This window comes from Bos indicus, chromosome 19 (genome assembly GCF_029378745.1).
Source record: "Bos indicus isolate NIAB-ARS_2022 breed Sahiwal x Tharparkar chromosome 19, NIAB-ARS_B.indTharparkar_mat_pri_1.0, whole genome shotgun sequence".
Taxonomy (NCBI): domain Eukaryota; kingdom Metazoa; phylum Chordata; class Mammalia; order Artiodactyla; family Bovidae; genus Bos; species Bos indicus.
The window spans coordinates 53974260-53985092 of record NC_091778.1 but is presented as its reverse complement, the minus strand read 5'-3'; the positions used below and the strand labels follow the sequence as shown (position 1 = coordinate 53985092).

General features: G+C 63.6%; 1 protein-coding gene across 2 annotated transcripts; it reads right to left on the bottom strand.

Annotated features, from left to right (window-relative positions):
- Nucleotides 1-1435: 1435 nt before the first annotated feature.
- CBX4 (chromobox 4) lies at nucleotides 1436-7694 on the bottom strand. 2 transcript variants are annotated; one of them, XM_070773946.1, is made up of 5 exons: nucleotides 7428-7693; nucleotides 7236-7279; nucleotides 6023-6088; nucleotides 3869-3935; nucleotides 1436-3622 (listed from the first exon to the last, which is right to left on the bottom strand). In XM_070773946.1, the coding sequence occupies exons 1-5, from the start codon at nucleotides 7494-7496 to the stop codon at nucleotides 2216-2218; spliced, it is 1653 nt and encodes a 550-aa protein (XP_070630047.1). In that variant the 5' UTR covers nucleotides 7497-7693; the 3' UTR covers nucleotides 1436-2215. The 2 variants fall into 2 exon arrangements, with proteins under 2 accessions (XP_070630047.1, XP_070630048.1); XM_070773947.1 differs by lacking the exon at nucleotides 6023-6088 and having other exon boundaries at nucleotides 7428-7694.
- Nucleotides 7695-10833: the final 3139 nt, after the last annotated feature.

Here is a 10833-nt window from a genome sequence, read left to right as displayed (position 1 = left end):
GGGACAATTCACAAAAGCCAGGGCTAGAAACTCCCAACGGTTTGTTTTTTTCAGAGCTTCCCTTCCTTCCCTCCCCTCCCCCCCGCTAGGCTCCCCTCCCCCACCTCCAGCCGCTTGGTGGCCTGCAGCCAACACTGGCCACACTGTCCGCATTCAGGCCTCCCGCCCTCCTGGCCTTCTATCTCTTCTCCTGGCCTTCCCAACACTGTGCTCTCTCGCCACCTCTCCACCCACCCCCCCCACCCCCCCATTATGAACCGCGTTGACCTCTTCCGCCCTGGCGGCCAGCAGAGGCTAGGCTCTTCAGTCCCAGGCTGGCAGGCAAGGGACTTGGGGGCCAGCAACAGCCTCGCGCCTACCAGGCCCTCAGTCCCGTGGCCCCTGGCCCTGCTCGGGCCACCCCAGCCAGGAGGAAGATCGCTGCGTCTGCAGAAAGCTGGCCAAGGCCGGCCGCAGCAGTCCCGGGTCTCGGCTTCCTGGCCTGGGGGAGCTGCACCTCGGAGTTCGAGTTTGGCCCATTCCCCTCGTTCCCTGGGGACCCTTAACCCCTTCCTGCGTGGGGAAACCAGGGGCCACTGCCTAGCCACCCAAAGCAAAGCAGGATGGGTGAGATGGGGTCCCACATTTCCCTGCTCACTCAGGAAGCGGGGAACGGCAAGGCCTTGCTCTCGCAGGCCTTTTCCCCCTCCCACAACCCATCCACCTCGCGGGAAGCCCCCCGCCCCCTGCCCTGGCCGCGTTCGCGGCGCCTCCAGTCGCGGCTTCTGGCCTGGTGGTTTCCGGGGAGAGAGCCTGGCAGAGAAAGAGCCTCGGCAGCTTCCTCGGTGGGGCGGGGCCAGCGATGGCAGCGAGGGACGCTGGAGAGGGTGGGAAGGTCCCCTCCTTGCGGAACCTGCCCTACCGGGCAGGGATTATTAGAAAGGAACACCCCTGCCGCACCAGGGCCAGCGCCAGGGTGTGTTGCGTCCTGGGGGGTGAGGGGCAAAAATCAGCAGGTGCCGGGTGGGCTTGGCGCGGGGGTTGGGGGTTAGCCCCACCCACGTCTCCGTGCAGCTCAAGCACCCGTGCAACCCTCCCCCCACTATGCAGATCCCGAGTTTGCCCTCGCGGTGGGCAGCCAAGGCCCGAAAACTCTTGAGAGCGGGGGCGACGCCAGCACAGCCCCCCCGCAGGAATTCCCCTCTCCTTTGGAGAGCCTCTCGACTTCCGGGGAGCGGGGTCACTCCCCGGGTGCGGGCGCCTCTGCTCGTGAAACCAGTTCACTTTGCTTTTGCAAAAGTTTATCGCAGGATGCGATAGGTCCTCCCACCCCAACCCCCGCCCCCCGCCCGACCTAAGGCGGAAGTAGGGTGCGGAGAGGGGGTCCAGCCGCCGCCCACACCCCCCTCCCCCCTGTCTCTGACGTTCCCTCTTAGCTAATCTCAAACAGCGAAAGTGCACCTTCAACATCTCCATTTAATATTTACATTCAAGCAGGTAATAATTGGAAGCTTATAGTTTAGACATTTCTAGTAGCAGCAGTTTCTAGAGAGCTCGTTTAGCCTTTTAACAAACTTTTTTTTTTTTGTTTTGCACATAGAAACAACACATCCATGTGTACAGTATCAAAAAATATATACCAAGGTTACTGGTATTGCAGTTCCTGGAAGGGGAGGAAATGAAATCAACCGAAATACTGAATGAACGGGTAGAAAGGCCAACAGAAAATAGTTCGTCTGATATAGAATATAACATGATCTAGAAGAAACTCCATAAATCTAGGTTTTTATATTTCAATATATAAATACCTACAAATAAATATATATATATCAGCCCGAAGGGGGTGGTGGGCCTTTTGAGCTCAAACAATACATTTCAATATAACACCACGTACAAACGGGAGTAAAGTCTGCACTTGACAAGTTAGCACGGTTAAAATATAATACTATAACTCTTAGACCGCCGCGAGTGGCTGCCCTGTCAGTCCCGGAGGTCCACGAGAGGAGGGGGTGCGGCAGATGAGGGCGAGACCCGCAGGCACGGCGTGGAAGGTGCCAGTGTGGGCCGGGCGCTCCAGCCAAGACCCGGCAGAGGGACGCGGTTGCCGCGGCTTCGGCCGTTTTCGCGCTGGGGCCGGGCGGGGAGCTCCCGCAGTTGCAGAGAGGAGAAGTCCGTCCCCAGGCCCCAGGTGTTAAGCCCCAGAGGGTGAAGCGCTTCCTCTTCCGACGCCCTTCGGCTACACCGTCACGTACTCCTTGAACGTGACGGTGAGGCAGTTCGCGGTGACGTCGGTGATAATTATATTCCCAAAGAAGGGCTTGAACTCGCTCAGTGGCTCCTCGGGTTCGTCCTGGGCCTCGGTCGGGGGCTTCTCGGCCGCTGTTGCCGGCGCAGCAGCCACCGCCGCGGTCGCGGGCGCCTCAGGCTTCACCGGCAGGGCGCTGGGCGGCTCCCCGGCCTCGCTGCGCGTCTTGACGCAGCGCAAGTCTATGGGTTCGTCTAGGTCTGAGTCCAGCAGGATGACCTCCGGTTGCGGGAGGGCGGCGGCAGGGGGCACGTCCGCAGGGCGCTCCGCGGCGGGGCTGCCCCCCAGGCAGGTGGGGGTGCTGATGCTGCGCGCCGTCAGACGCTTCTTGCAGGGTTCTCGCTCGCTGTGGGTCTCGGAGAGGCAGCGCTTGCGCGCATGGGAGAGATTTAGGTCGACGGCGTGGTGATGGTGGTGGTGGTGGTGGTGGTGGTGATGGTGGGAGGGCGGGTGTGTGCTGCGGGCCGGGTCCCAGGCCAGCAGGTCCGGCTTGGTAGTGAGTTGCAGAGGCTGCTCGCTGAAGGCCTCCTTGGTCGGGGAGAGCTTGCGAGAGCCGGCATCTTGGGACTGCGGGTCCCCGGTCCCCGGCGCCTCCTCCTCCCTCCTCTTGGAGGGCGTTTCCGCCTTCTTCTCCTCCGCCCCCGCGGCCTTTTTGAAAGTCCTGTCTGCCGGGGGGTGACGCTCCTCAGCAGCCCGTTTCTTGTGGCTGGGGGAACGCGCCTCGCCCTCCGCTGCCTCCCCGGACTTGATCTTCACCGCCTGCATGCCGTTCTCCATGTACTTGCTCATCACGATCACGATGCGGCCGTTCTTGTTCTTGTTTTTGACGATCTTCATCTTGCCCCCAATCCCATTGCCCGTCACTGCCTCCTTGGGGGCCGGCGTCATCCCGTTGGGGGGACCCTTCTCGGAGCCCTTGCCTGGAGCCCCGGCCGTACCGGCCAGGGGCTTCACGGCTCCCAGGTAGCCCTTGGCTCCCCCGCCGTGGGGCCACTTATCGGGCGGGTGGCTCTTGGAGCCTAGGTCCGGGCAGGTGGGACTGGGCGCCTCCTTGTGGCCGCCCTGGTACTGCAGGTCATACATTTTGGGGTCTGGCTGGTAGGGGTGGTGCTTTTTGCTGTTGAGCTGGTAGTAGTATTTACCGCTCTTGCCTGGCGGTGGGGGCTTGCCCGCTCGCTCCTTGCTGTGCGGCTGGTACTGGTGGTGCTTCTTGCTGTTGAGCTCGTATTGGTGCCCCTGGCCCTTGCCCTGACCGCCCAGCTCCAACTTGGCGCGGTTGTCAGCGGAGGAGTCCTGGAGTCCAGTCAGCACATTGGAACGACGGGCAAAGGTAGGTACCTGGGGGGGACGGGGTGGGAATGGAGGGAGAGGTAAGAGGAGGGATAAGACCAGCCCCAGAGCAAGCCTCCAGCATCAGGAGTGTCCCAGCCCCTACCAGGTCGGGGAAGGGTGTGGGAAGTCAAGATGAAATGGAATTGGGCGCTTCAGAGAAACTCCCCCCGACTTCCAAGCCTGGAGGCACCTCAGGTGGCAACCTCAAGGGAATAAGTCGTGGTTGGCCCTGGGGCCCGGGAGTGTATTCACCTGCACCACCAGCGGTTTGGGCTTCGGCCCTCTCTTCCGGTATCCCATCAGCTGCTCCTGCCGTTCCCTGCGGAGAGGGAACAGAGGGCAGGGCTGTTAGCCTCAGTCACTTCCCCTCCGGCTCTGCCCCCACTGTGGTGAGCCATGAAGCCAGCAAGAACCAGAGGGAACAAGGGCTCAGGACAGAAGGTTGCCTCTACTGTCAGTTGGACGCCTCAGTCCGGTTCCAGAGTGCCACTTTACCGCAGCACCACCCTTATCTGCCCAAGGGGCCCTCTCCAAAGGGCTCTCCCACCTCAGATGTCCATACCTGAAATGGGGCCCCCACAGCCCTGAATCTTTGCCCGCAGCTTGACACTGGGCAGCTTGGCACTGGTGCCCACAGCCTTGGGCCCATGGCCCTGCACAAAACGCAGTGCGCTCGGGGGTCCAGGGGATGAAAACCAAGTCCAAATGAGGTGAGCGTCAACCGAGTGCCTCCCCGTCAGAGGCACGGGATGCTAATGACCTCATTAAGATTCAGATAACGAGTGCCGCCGGCAGAAGGGAGGACTCGTTTTCTTAAAGGCCAGGCACTAAACAGGGGGAGGGGCTGCGCCCTTGTTTACACAGCGGCAAATGAGCCAATTAGGGGCTGGGGGCGGGGGCCGGACACCGAGGCCAGGGCCTGGCCAGGTTCGCAGCCACCAGGTGAACCAGCTCTGGTACGGCTGGGGCGGAGCTGCCGGGCGGGGAGACGCACAGAAGCACCGCCTACTCGACAAGCCCGGGTTCCCAGCTTCCCTTGATTTCCAAATTATTAATAAAGCCCGTGGGCGGTGGCGCTGGTCAATACAGCTGTCTGGCTTTCGCTGGCAGCCTGGTGGAGGATGATCCGAGGTTGGGAGGGTGGTCCTAGCACTGCCCAACCCTCCATGGCAGAAGCGAGTGCCTCTCCAGCGTAGGCCAAAGTTGCAGCCCATTCCAGACCCTAGGCAACCCCTCTACCCTTGGGCTAACCCAGAGGAATTCTGTCATGCCTGGGGCCCCGGCTGGGGCCTGATTCCAAAGTTGCATGGCATTGCAACAGCCTGCGTTTTAAATCTTCGGGGACCCATTATGCAACATGGCATCAGCCGCTGACATGGTTACAGGCTGGTGAACTCCCAGGTGGAACCCGGGCAGGATCCCTTCTCGGCGCCCTCCTGCGTCAGGAGAGCAACTTCCCTGATGGTCTCTCCTTCCAAGGGGCTAGAGTTTACAGTTTTAGAGGCAAACGCGCCACAGGAAATAATGCAAAATAAAAGGGGGAGAGGGGATGGAAGGCCGCGGTGTGGCCCAGCTCCGCGGGCTCCTGCTGCTCCGCCCCTCCTCGATCGCCCTTCCCCCTTCTGTCCTCCCGAAACAGAGAACCACGGCCACCGGTGGTGAATCCAGCTGCAGCAGCTGCAGCGTGACAAGCATCTGTGCGCGCGACGAACCCCTCGTCAGAAGCCACCCCTCCACCACCAGGCAGTGCCCACCCCACAACCGGTGGGCCAAGCTCCCCCTGCCCTGAGAATGGGGGCCAGACCCACCAAGTAGCCTAGTGGGAGATGTGAAGGGCACGCAGTGCCAGACACAATCTGGCCCCGGTCGACCCCAAGCTCCCTGGGGAGTGAGGGTGCCGGCTTAAGGTCTTGTAAACTTTTCTCCAGTCCCCAACAGGTTAAGTTCAGTTCTGTGACGTCCGGAGGTTTCACAATGCCAGCTCCCTTGGAGCTGCCCCGAGAGCTGCCCGTGCCAAGCGGCCAGTGGCAGCAGGAAAGCAACACCTAGGCTCCGGGGGTGGGGCTCCAAGGTAGCCACGGGAGGGGGCCGGCAGGGAACCGAGGCGCAGCCCCAACTTCTCCGCGCAGCTGTAGGGCCACCCGCAAGCGCCCTTCCCGCAGTTCCCCCAAACACAAGCCTCTCCTTCTCCGGGCCTGCCCCGCCCCCACCCCAAGCTGCAGCAACCGCCAAGGACGTTGGTTAGAGGAGCCGAGGCCCCAGTCGTGCCTGTTCAGACCCGGGGGAGGGGACTCCTGCCAATCCCCCTCCCGGCCCTTTCCCCCTGTCCTGTTGCAGCGCTGGCCCACTCTCCCATTCCCATATACGGTCACGGCTGCCGGCGGCGGGTGCTTGGGGGACGCTCACCTGTTCTGGAAGGCGATCAGCAGCCGGGGATCCAGGATGTTCTCCTCGGGTTCCCACGTGTTATATCTTGCAAGGGAAAAGGGAGGGGGACACGGCGTAAAAAAAAAAAAAACCGAGCCAGCTTTGTGGCCTCCAGGTGGGGAATGACATAAGGCCCTACTCTGTCTTCATGAACTGAAAGCTATTTAGCTGTGGACGTGGGGGGTGGAGAGTAAATTTCTGCAGGCCTGACACGGTCCCTGATACACCCTCCCCAAGTCAAAATAAACACACAAGGGCAGGAAGAAAGGGGAGGGGTAAGGAAAATGAAACTAGCAGTTTATTTTGCAGTTGTCAAGAATTTTAAGCATGTTACTGCGACATGTTCCAAAGCCACTTTGCTCACCAGGAATCCTGCGTGCAAAGCAGCCAAAATGCAAAGTCGCAGTCCCCTCCTCCTCTCCCCAGCCCCGAGTCTCCGCGAGGGCTTCAGCCATTCTCTATTTGACCCCTAATCCGATCACCGTCAGCCACGCGGCCCCCCCACACCCCCTCACGGCCCTGGAGCCCGCTGTCACGGGCAAGCAACCCCCAAATACTCAGCAACACAAAAATATGCCTCTGTGTGTGTGTGTGAGAGAGAGAGTGTGTGTGCGTGTGCCTGCGCGTCTGTCTCCATCCGGTGCCTTCGCATTTCAAATTAAAAAAAAAAAAAAATTCCCCACCAAAAGCGCCGCAGTGACAGTTCCCAACATTTTCTGCCTTTTTTCTTCCTCTCCCTGCACCACTAGGAGGGAAGAGGCACACAATTGCATTTTCGTCGCTTTTTAATTTTTTTTTTTTTTTGGTTTTGCAATATGGAGCCGTTCGGTGGAGGGAAAGGGGAAAGGAGCCATTTTCTGCTGCACATCAGTCAGTGCCTGCGCCCTCCCTCCCTCCGCCGGCCTCCCCGGCTCGGCCCCGCGTCTCTCCAGCTCCTCCGGCTCCTTTTAGTGCATAAATTAGTGATGGCATTTCCCGGAGAGCGGAGTACAACACAGGGCGCCGGGCTCGGGCTCGGCGGCTCGGCTTCCCCAGTGCCTGCCACCGACTTCCCCACCCCCTCCTCCCTCCACCCCACCTCCACCCCGCCTCCCGTCCGCTCCCCCCCACCACCCCACCAGCCCGGCTGGTCCGGAGCCCGGGAGCCCCGCGCCTCGGCACCAGGCTCCCCCGCCCCTCGGCCGCTACTTACTTGGGGGACCAGCCTCTCCATTTCACCAGATACTCCACTCTGCCCTGAGGGGGGGAAGAGACAGCACTCCATCAGCTTCCGCGGGATCCCCGGCCCCGGCCCGCAGCCTCCCCACCCCCCTCCCCGCCTCCCCGCGGGCTGCTCCGGCTGCCGCTCCCCCGCCGCCTCGCCGCCGCCCCCGCGCCGCCCTACCTTGCGGATCCGCTTCTTCTCGATGCTCTCCACCGCGAAGACGTGCTCGCCAACAGCTGGCAGCTCCATGGCCGAACCGGAGCGCGCCGGGGCGCGGGCGGCCGGCGCGGCTGCAGACGCTGCTGGCTCCCGCCGGCGCCCCGCTGCCGCCCCGGCCGAGGAGCCCCTGCCGCCCGCGCCGCCGCCGCCGCCGCCGCCGCCACTCGTCCTGCACAGCCCGGCCGCCCGCCGCTGCCCGCGCCCGCCCCAGCTCCCGGCTCGCGCTCGCTGAGACAACTGAGCCCGGGCCGCGGCTGCACAAGAACTCATGCAAATCCGGACGTCAGCGGGCGGGGCCTCGCCGGGCCCTGTACGGCGTCAGGGGGCGGGCCGCGGCCGGGATTGGCGCAGCCCGGCCTACCGGAGGCCCCGGGCCTGGGCGGCGGGCGGGGCGGGGCGGGGGGGAGGAAGGGCGCGGGAGGGGGCCAGGAGGAGGAGGGCGTCGGGGAGGTGCAGGGGGAGGGATCGTAGAGCCTGGGAGAAGGACGCTGGAGGGAGGGAACGGGACCGGGCCGGAGAGAGGTGTGTCGGCGGGGGGCCGAGGCGGGGGTGAAGAGCATGGCGGGGCCGCGAGGGTCTGGCTGCGACCCCTCGCCTGCGGCCTAGCGTTTTGGCCTGCCCCCTTCGCCTCTCATTCTCAGCGTGCACTGCCCGGGGACCCCTGCCGGGGGCCACGGGAGCATCCACTGCAGTTTCCATTTGCACCGAATTGCGTCATGTGCAGACTCCCAGGGGGTCGCCGGCAGGGGGCGGAATCGGAGTCGGGGCAGCTCGAGGACCCCCCCACCCCCGCCCCCGGGTCCCGCCGCCCCGCCTGGCCCCGCCCCACGAGGCTGAGGGCATTTAGGAAGGCGAGGAATGGAAGAGAAAGAATAGGGAGGAGAGAGAGGACTGGGTGCAAAGGATCGCCAGGGAGAAGAGCGCCGAGAGGAGAAAGGGGATAGAGGAGCAGCCAGCCTGGAGCCCTAGAGCTCAGGAACCCTACCAAAGTGTTCTCGATCCCTCCCCGAATCCTGCTGGGCTCCTAATTTACCCTCAGTCCTGTCTTTGGCGGGGCGAGGGTGGGAGGTCCACTTTCCAGCAGCAACCCTCCACCCCCACCCCGCGGCCAACACGGCGTGAGGCAGGGAGGACAAAGAGGGGACGAAGAGGATGTCCAGGTCTATTTGGGGGCCCGAGAGGACTTGGTGGGGTCCCGGGAAGGGCTTCGAAAAGAGAAGGCAGGGAAGGCCAAGAAAGGGTTGAAACTGAACAGGGCACAGCGGGGCCGCACGAAAGGGAGGCGAATGGAATGGCCGAGGAGCCAAGCGCTGGTTACGAATTCGCGCTCCCTGGTCCCCGGCCGGCAGCCACGGCCGAGCCGAGGCCCTTCCGATCCTGCCGGAGTAGCCACCGAGTGTGAAGTTTAGCACCTCCGGCGGCGAGACGGCGCGTTCCGGCGTGCAGCTTCGGCGTCCGGCTGGGGGAGCTGCTGCGCCCCACGCGGCCTCCCGAGGGCGCCGCCCGCGGGGCCGCAAGCTCTGTGGGGTCGGAGTGAGAATGGGGGGCACCTTAGGAGGGGGCAGAGCGACCCGAGTGACAGGGGCAGGGGTGCGCGCACACGGGGGTGTGTCCGGGCCCCAGGCTCCGGGCCCTTGAAGGACCGGCAGCAGGAAGCTTGCGCAATCTCTTGGCTGAGCGTCCGTGGAAGAAAGGAAAGGAGCAAAAGCCGAGCGAGAGTGGAACGAGCGAGGGGGGCGGGCAAAAAGCCATCCGGGTCTCCGCTCCCGCCCTGACACAAGTCCCGGAATGCTGGGTGGGGACTGCGCCGGGGCTCGAGCGGACGGGGGGAGGGGCGAGGTGCGGAAGCGAACCCCCCAAAGCCTGCTTTGGGCTCCTTTTCTCCCAGGAATCCAGGAGAAGCCTGGAAATGGTCTGGTGTTTCAGGACGCACACATGGACTCCACCATTTCACCACCACCTCGCAGCTCCCGTGGCTGGGCGGCTTCTGCTGTCTTGGCGGCCGCTGCCCAAGCCTGGAGGGGTTGGGGGGGGGGTCGCGGGGATCCCTTTCTGGCTGCCCCAGAGAGGGGCTCGGTCTGCAGCGACTGCCCTCTTACAAGCTTGAGGCACAAACACAAGATTTCCCCGAGAAGGTGTTGGCGGGCGCGCCTGCCTGGGTGGGGGCGAAGCCTTCCGGTAGTCCTGGGGAAAGGGGGCTCTCTGGGTTTATAGAAGCTGGGAGGGGGACGCAGGAAAAGGTTTTCCTCCTCCTGTTGTGTTTTGAGCTTTTTCCTGACCCTCGTGTCCAGGACGAGGAGCTCTCGTGTGGGACAACTTGACCGTAGAAGGGGAAGGGTCCCTGAAGTTGGAGGAGGAAGCGCTGTCATCGCGACAGTCACTCTTCCGAACTGAGCCTACCAAACGGCCACGCCGTCGGCAATGTCAGTCTGTCGGGAGATCTGGAGCGACCTCGTCCAGGACAGTCCCTTCGTCCAGGGAGGGTCTGAGCTTCCCGACACTCCGCCCGCCCCCTCCCTAGAAAACCCCCCGAAAATTTTTTCCAATGGGTGTTTCCGAGGCGTCCCGGGCAGGGGGGCGCCGAGGGAGGGCGAGCGGCCGCTACAGCCTCCGCGCCGCCAGGGGCGTCGGACTCCGCGGGCAACGGCTCAGCTCGCTCTGCCCGCGCCCCTCCGGGGCCCCCGCTCGGGATCTCGGGGGCCACGGGATGGCACCCGGTGCCCCGACGGCGAATTTGCGCAGGAGCCGAGCTGGCTCTGCTGCCGAGCTAGGGAGGATGGGTGGCTCCCACCGGCCAACACGGCGGGTCTTTTCTGGAGCTGCCGGTGTGACCATGCGAGCAGCCGCAGTCTCCCCAACACTTCGGGAGGGGACGCCCAGAAGCTCCTCGGAAGCCCCGGGAGTCCCCGGCCGCCCCCGCTCCCGGCTTGGAAAGTGACCGAAATACACAAGCCGAACCGGGGAACTCGCGTGGTTGTTTCTTTCGTCCTGGCGGTGGGTGGGCCAACGTGGAGAGAGGCCGACTCCCCGAGAGCCGGAGCCTTGTCTCGTAGACCGGCCCTAGACCACCGCTCATCTACAGGCGGGTGTGGGGTGAAGCTCAGGTCCTCCGGGCTGTGAATAGGCTACAGGGAGAAGGAAGGGACAGAAACTGAAGGGTGGGGAACGGTGAGCCCTCGAAGCTCCCCCGCTGTGCCCTGCAAGCCTCTCCTGGAAAATCTCCCGTGGGGCCTCCCCTACAATCCCACCCGGTCTTGGCCCCTCCGAGGGAGTCGCAGACAAGTGGAGCTCTAAATACGGGATTCCCAGAGCCTTCAGCTGGGGCCCCTGCCTCCAACCCGGGATATCCCGAGCCCACGGGGAATCC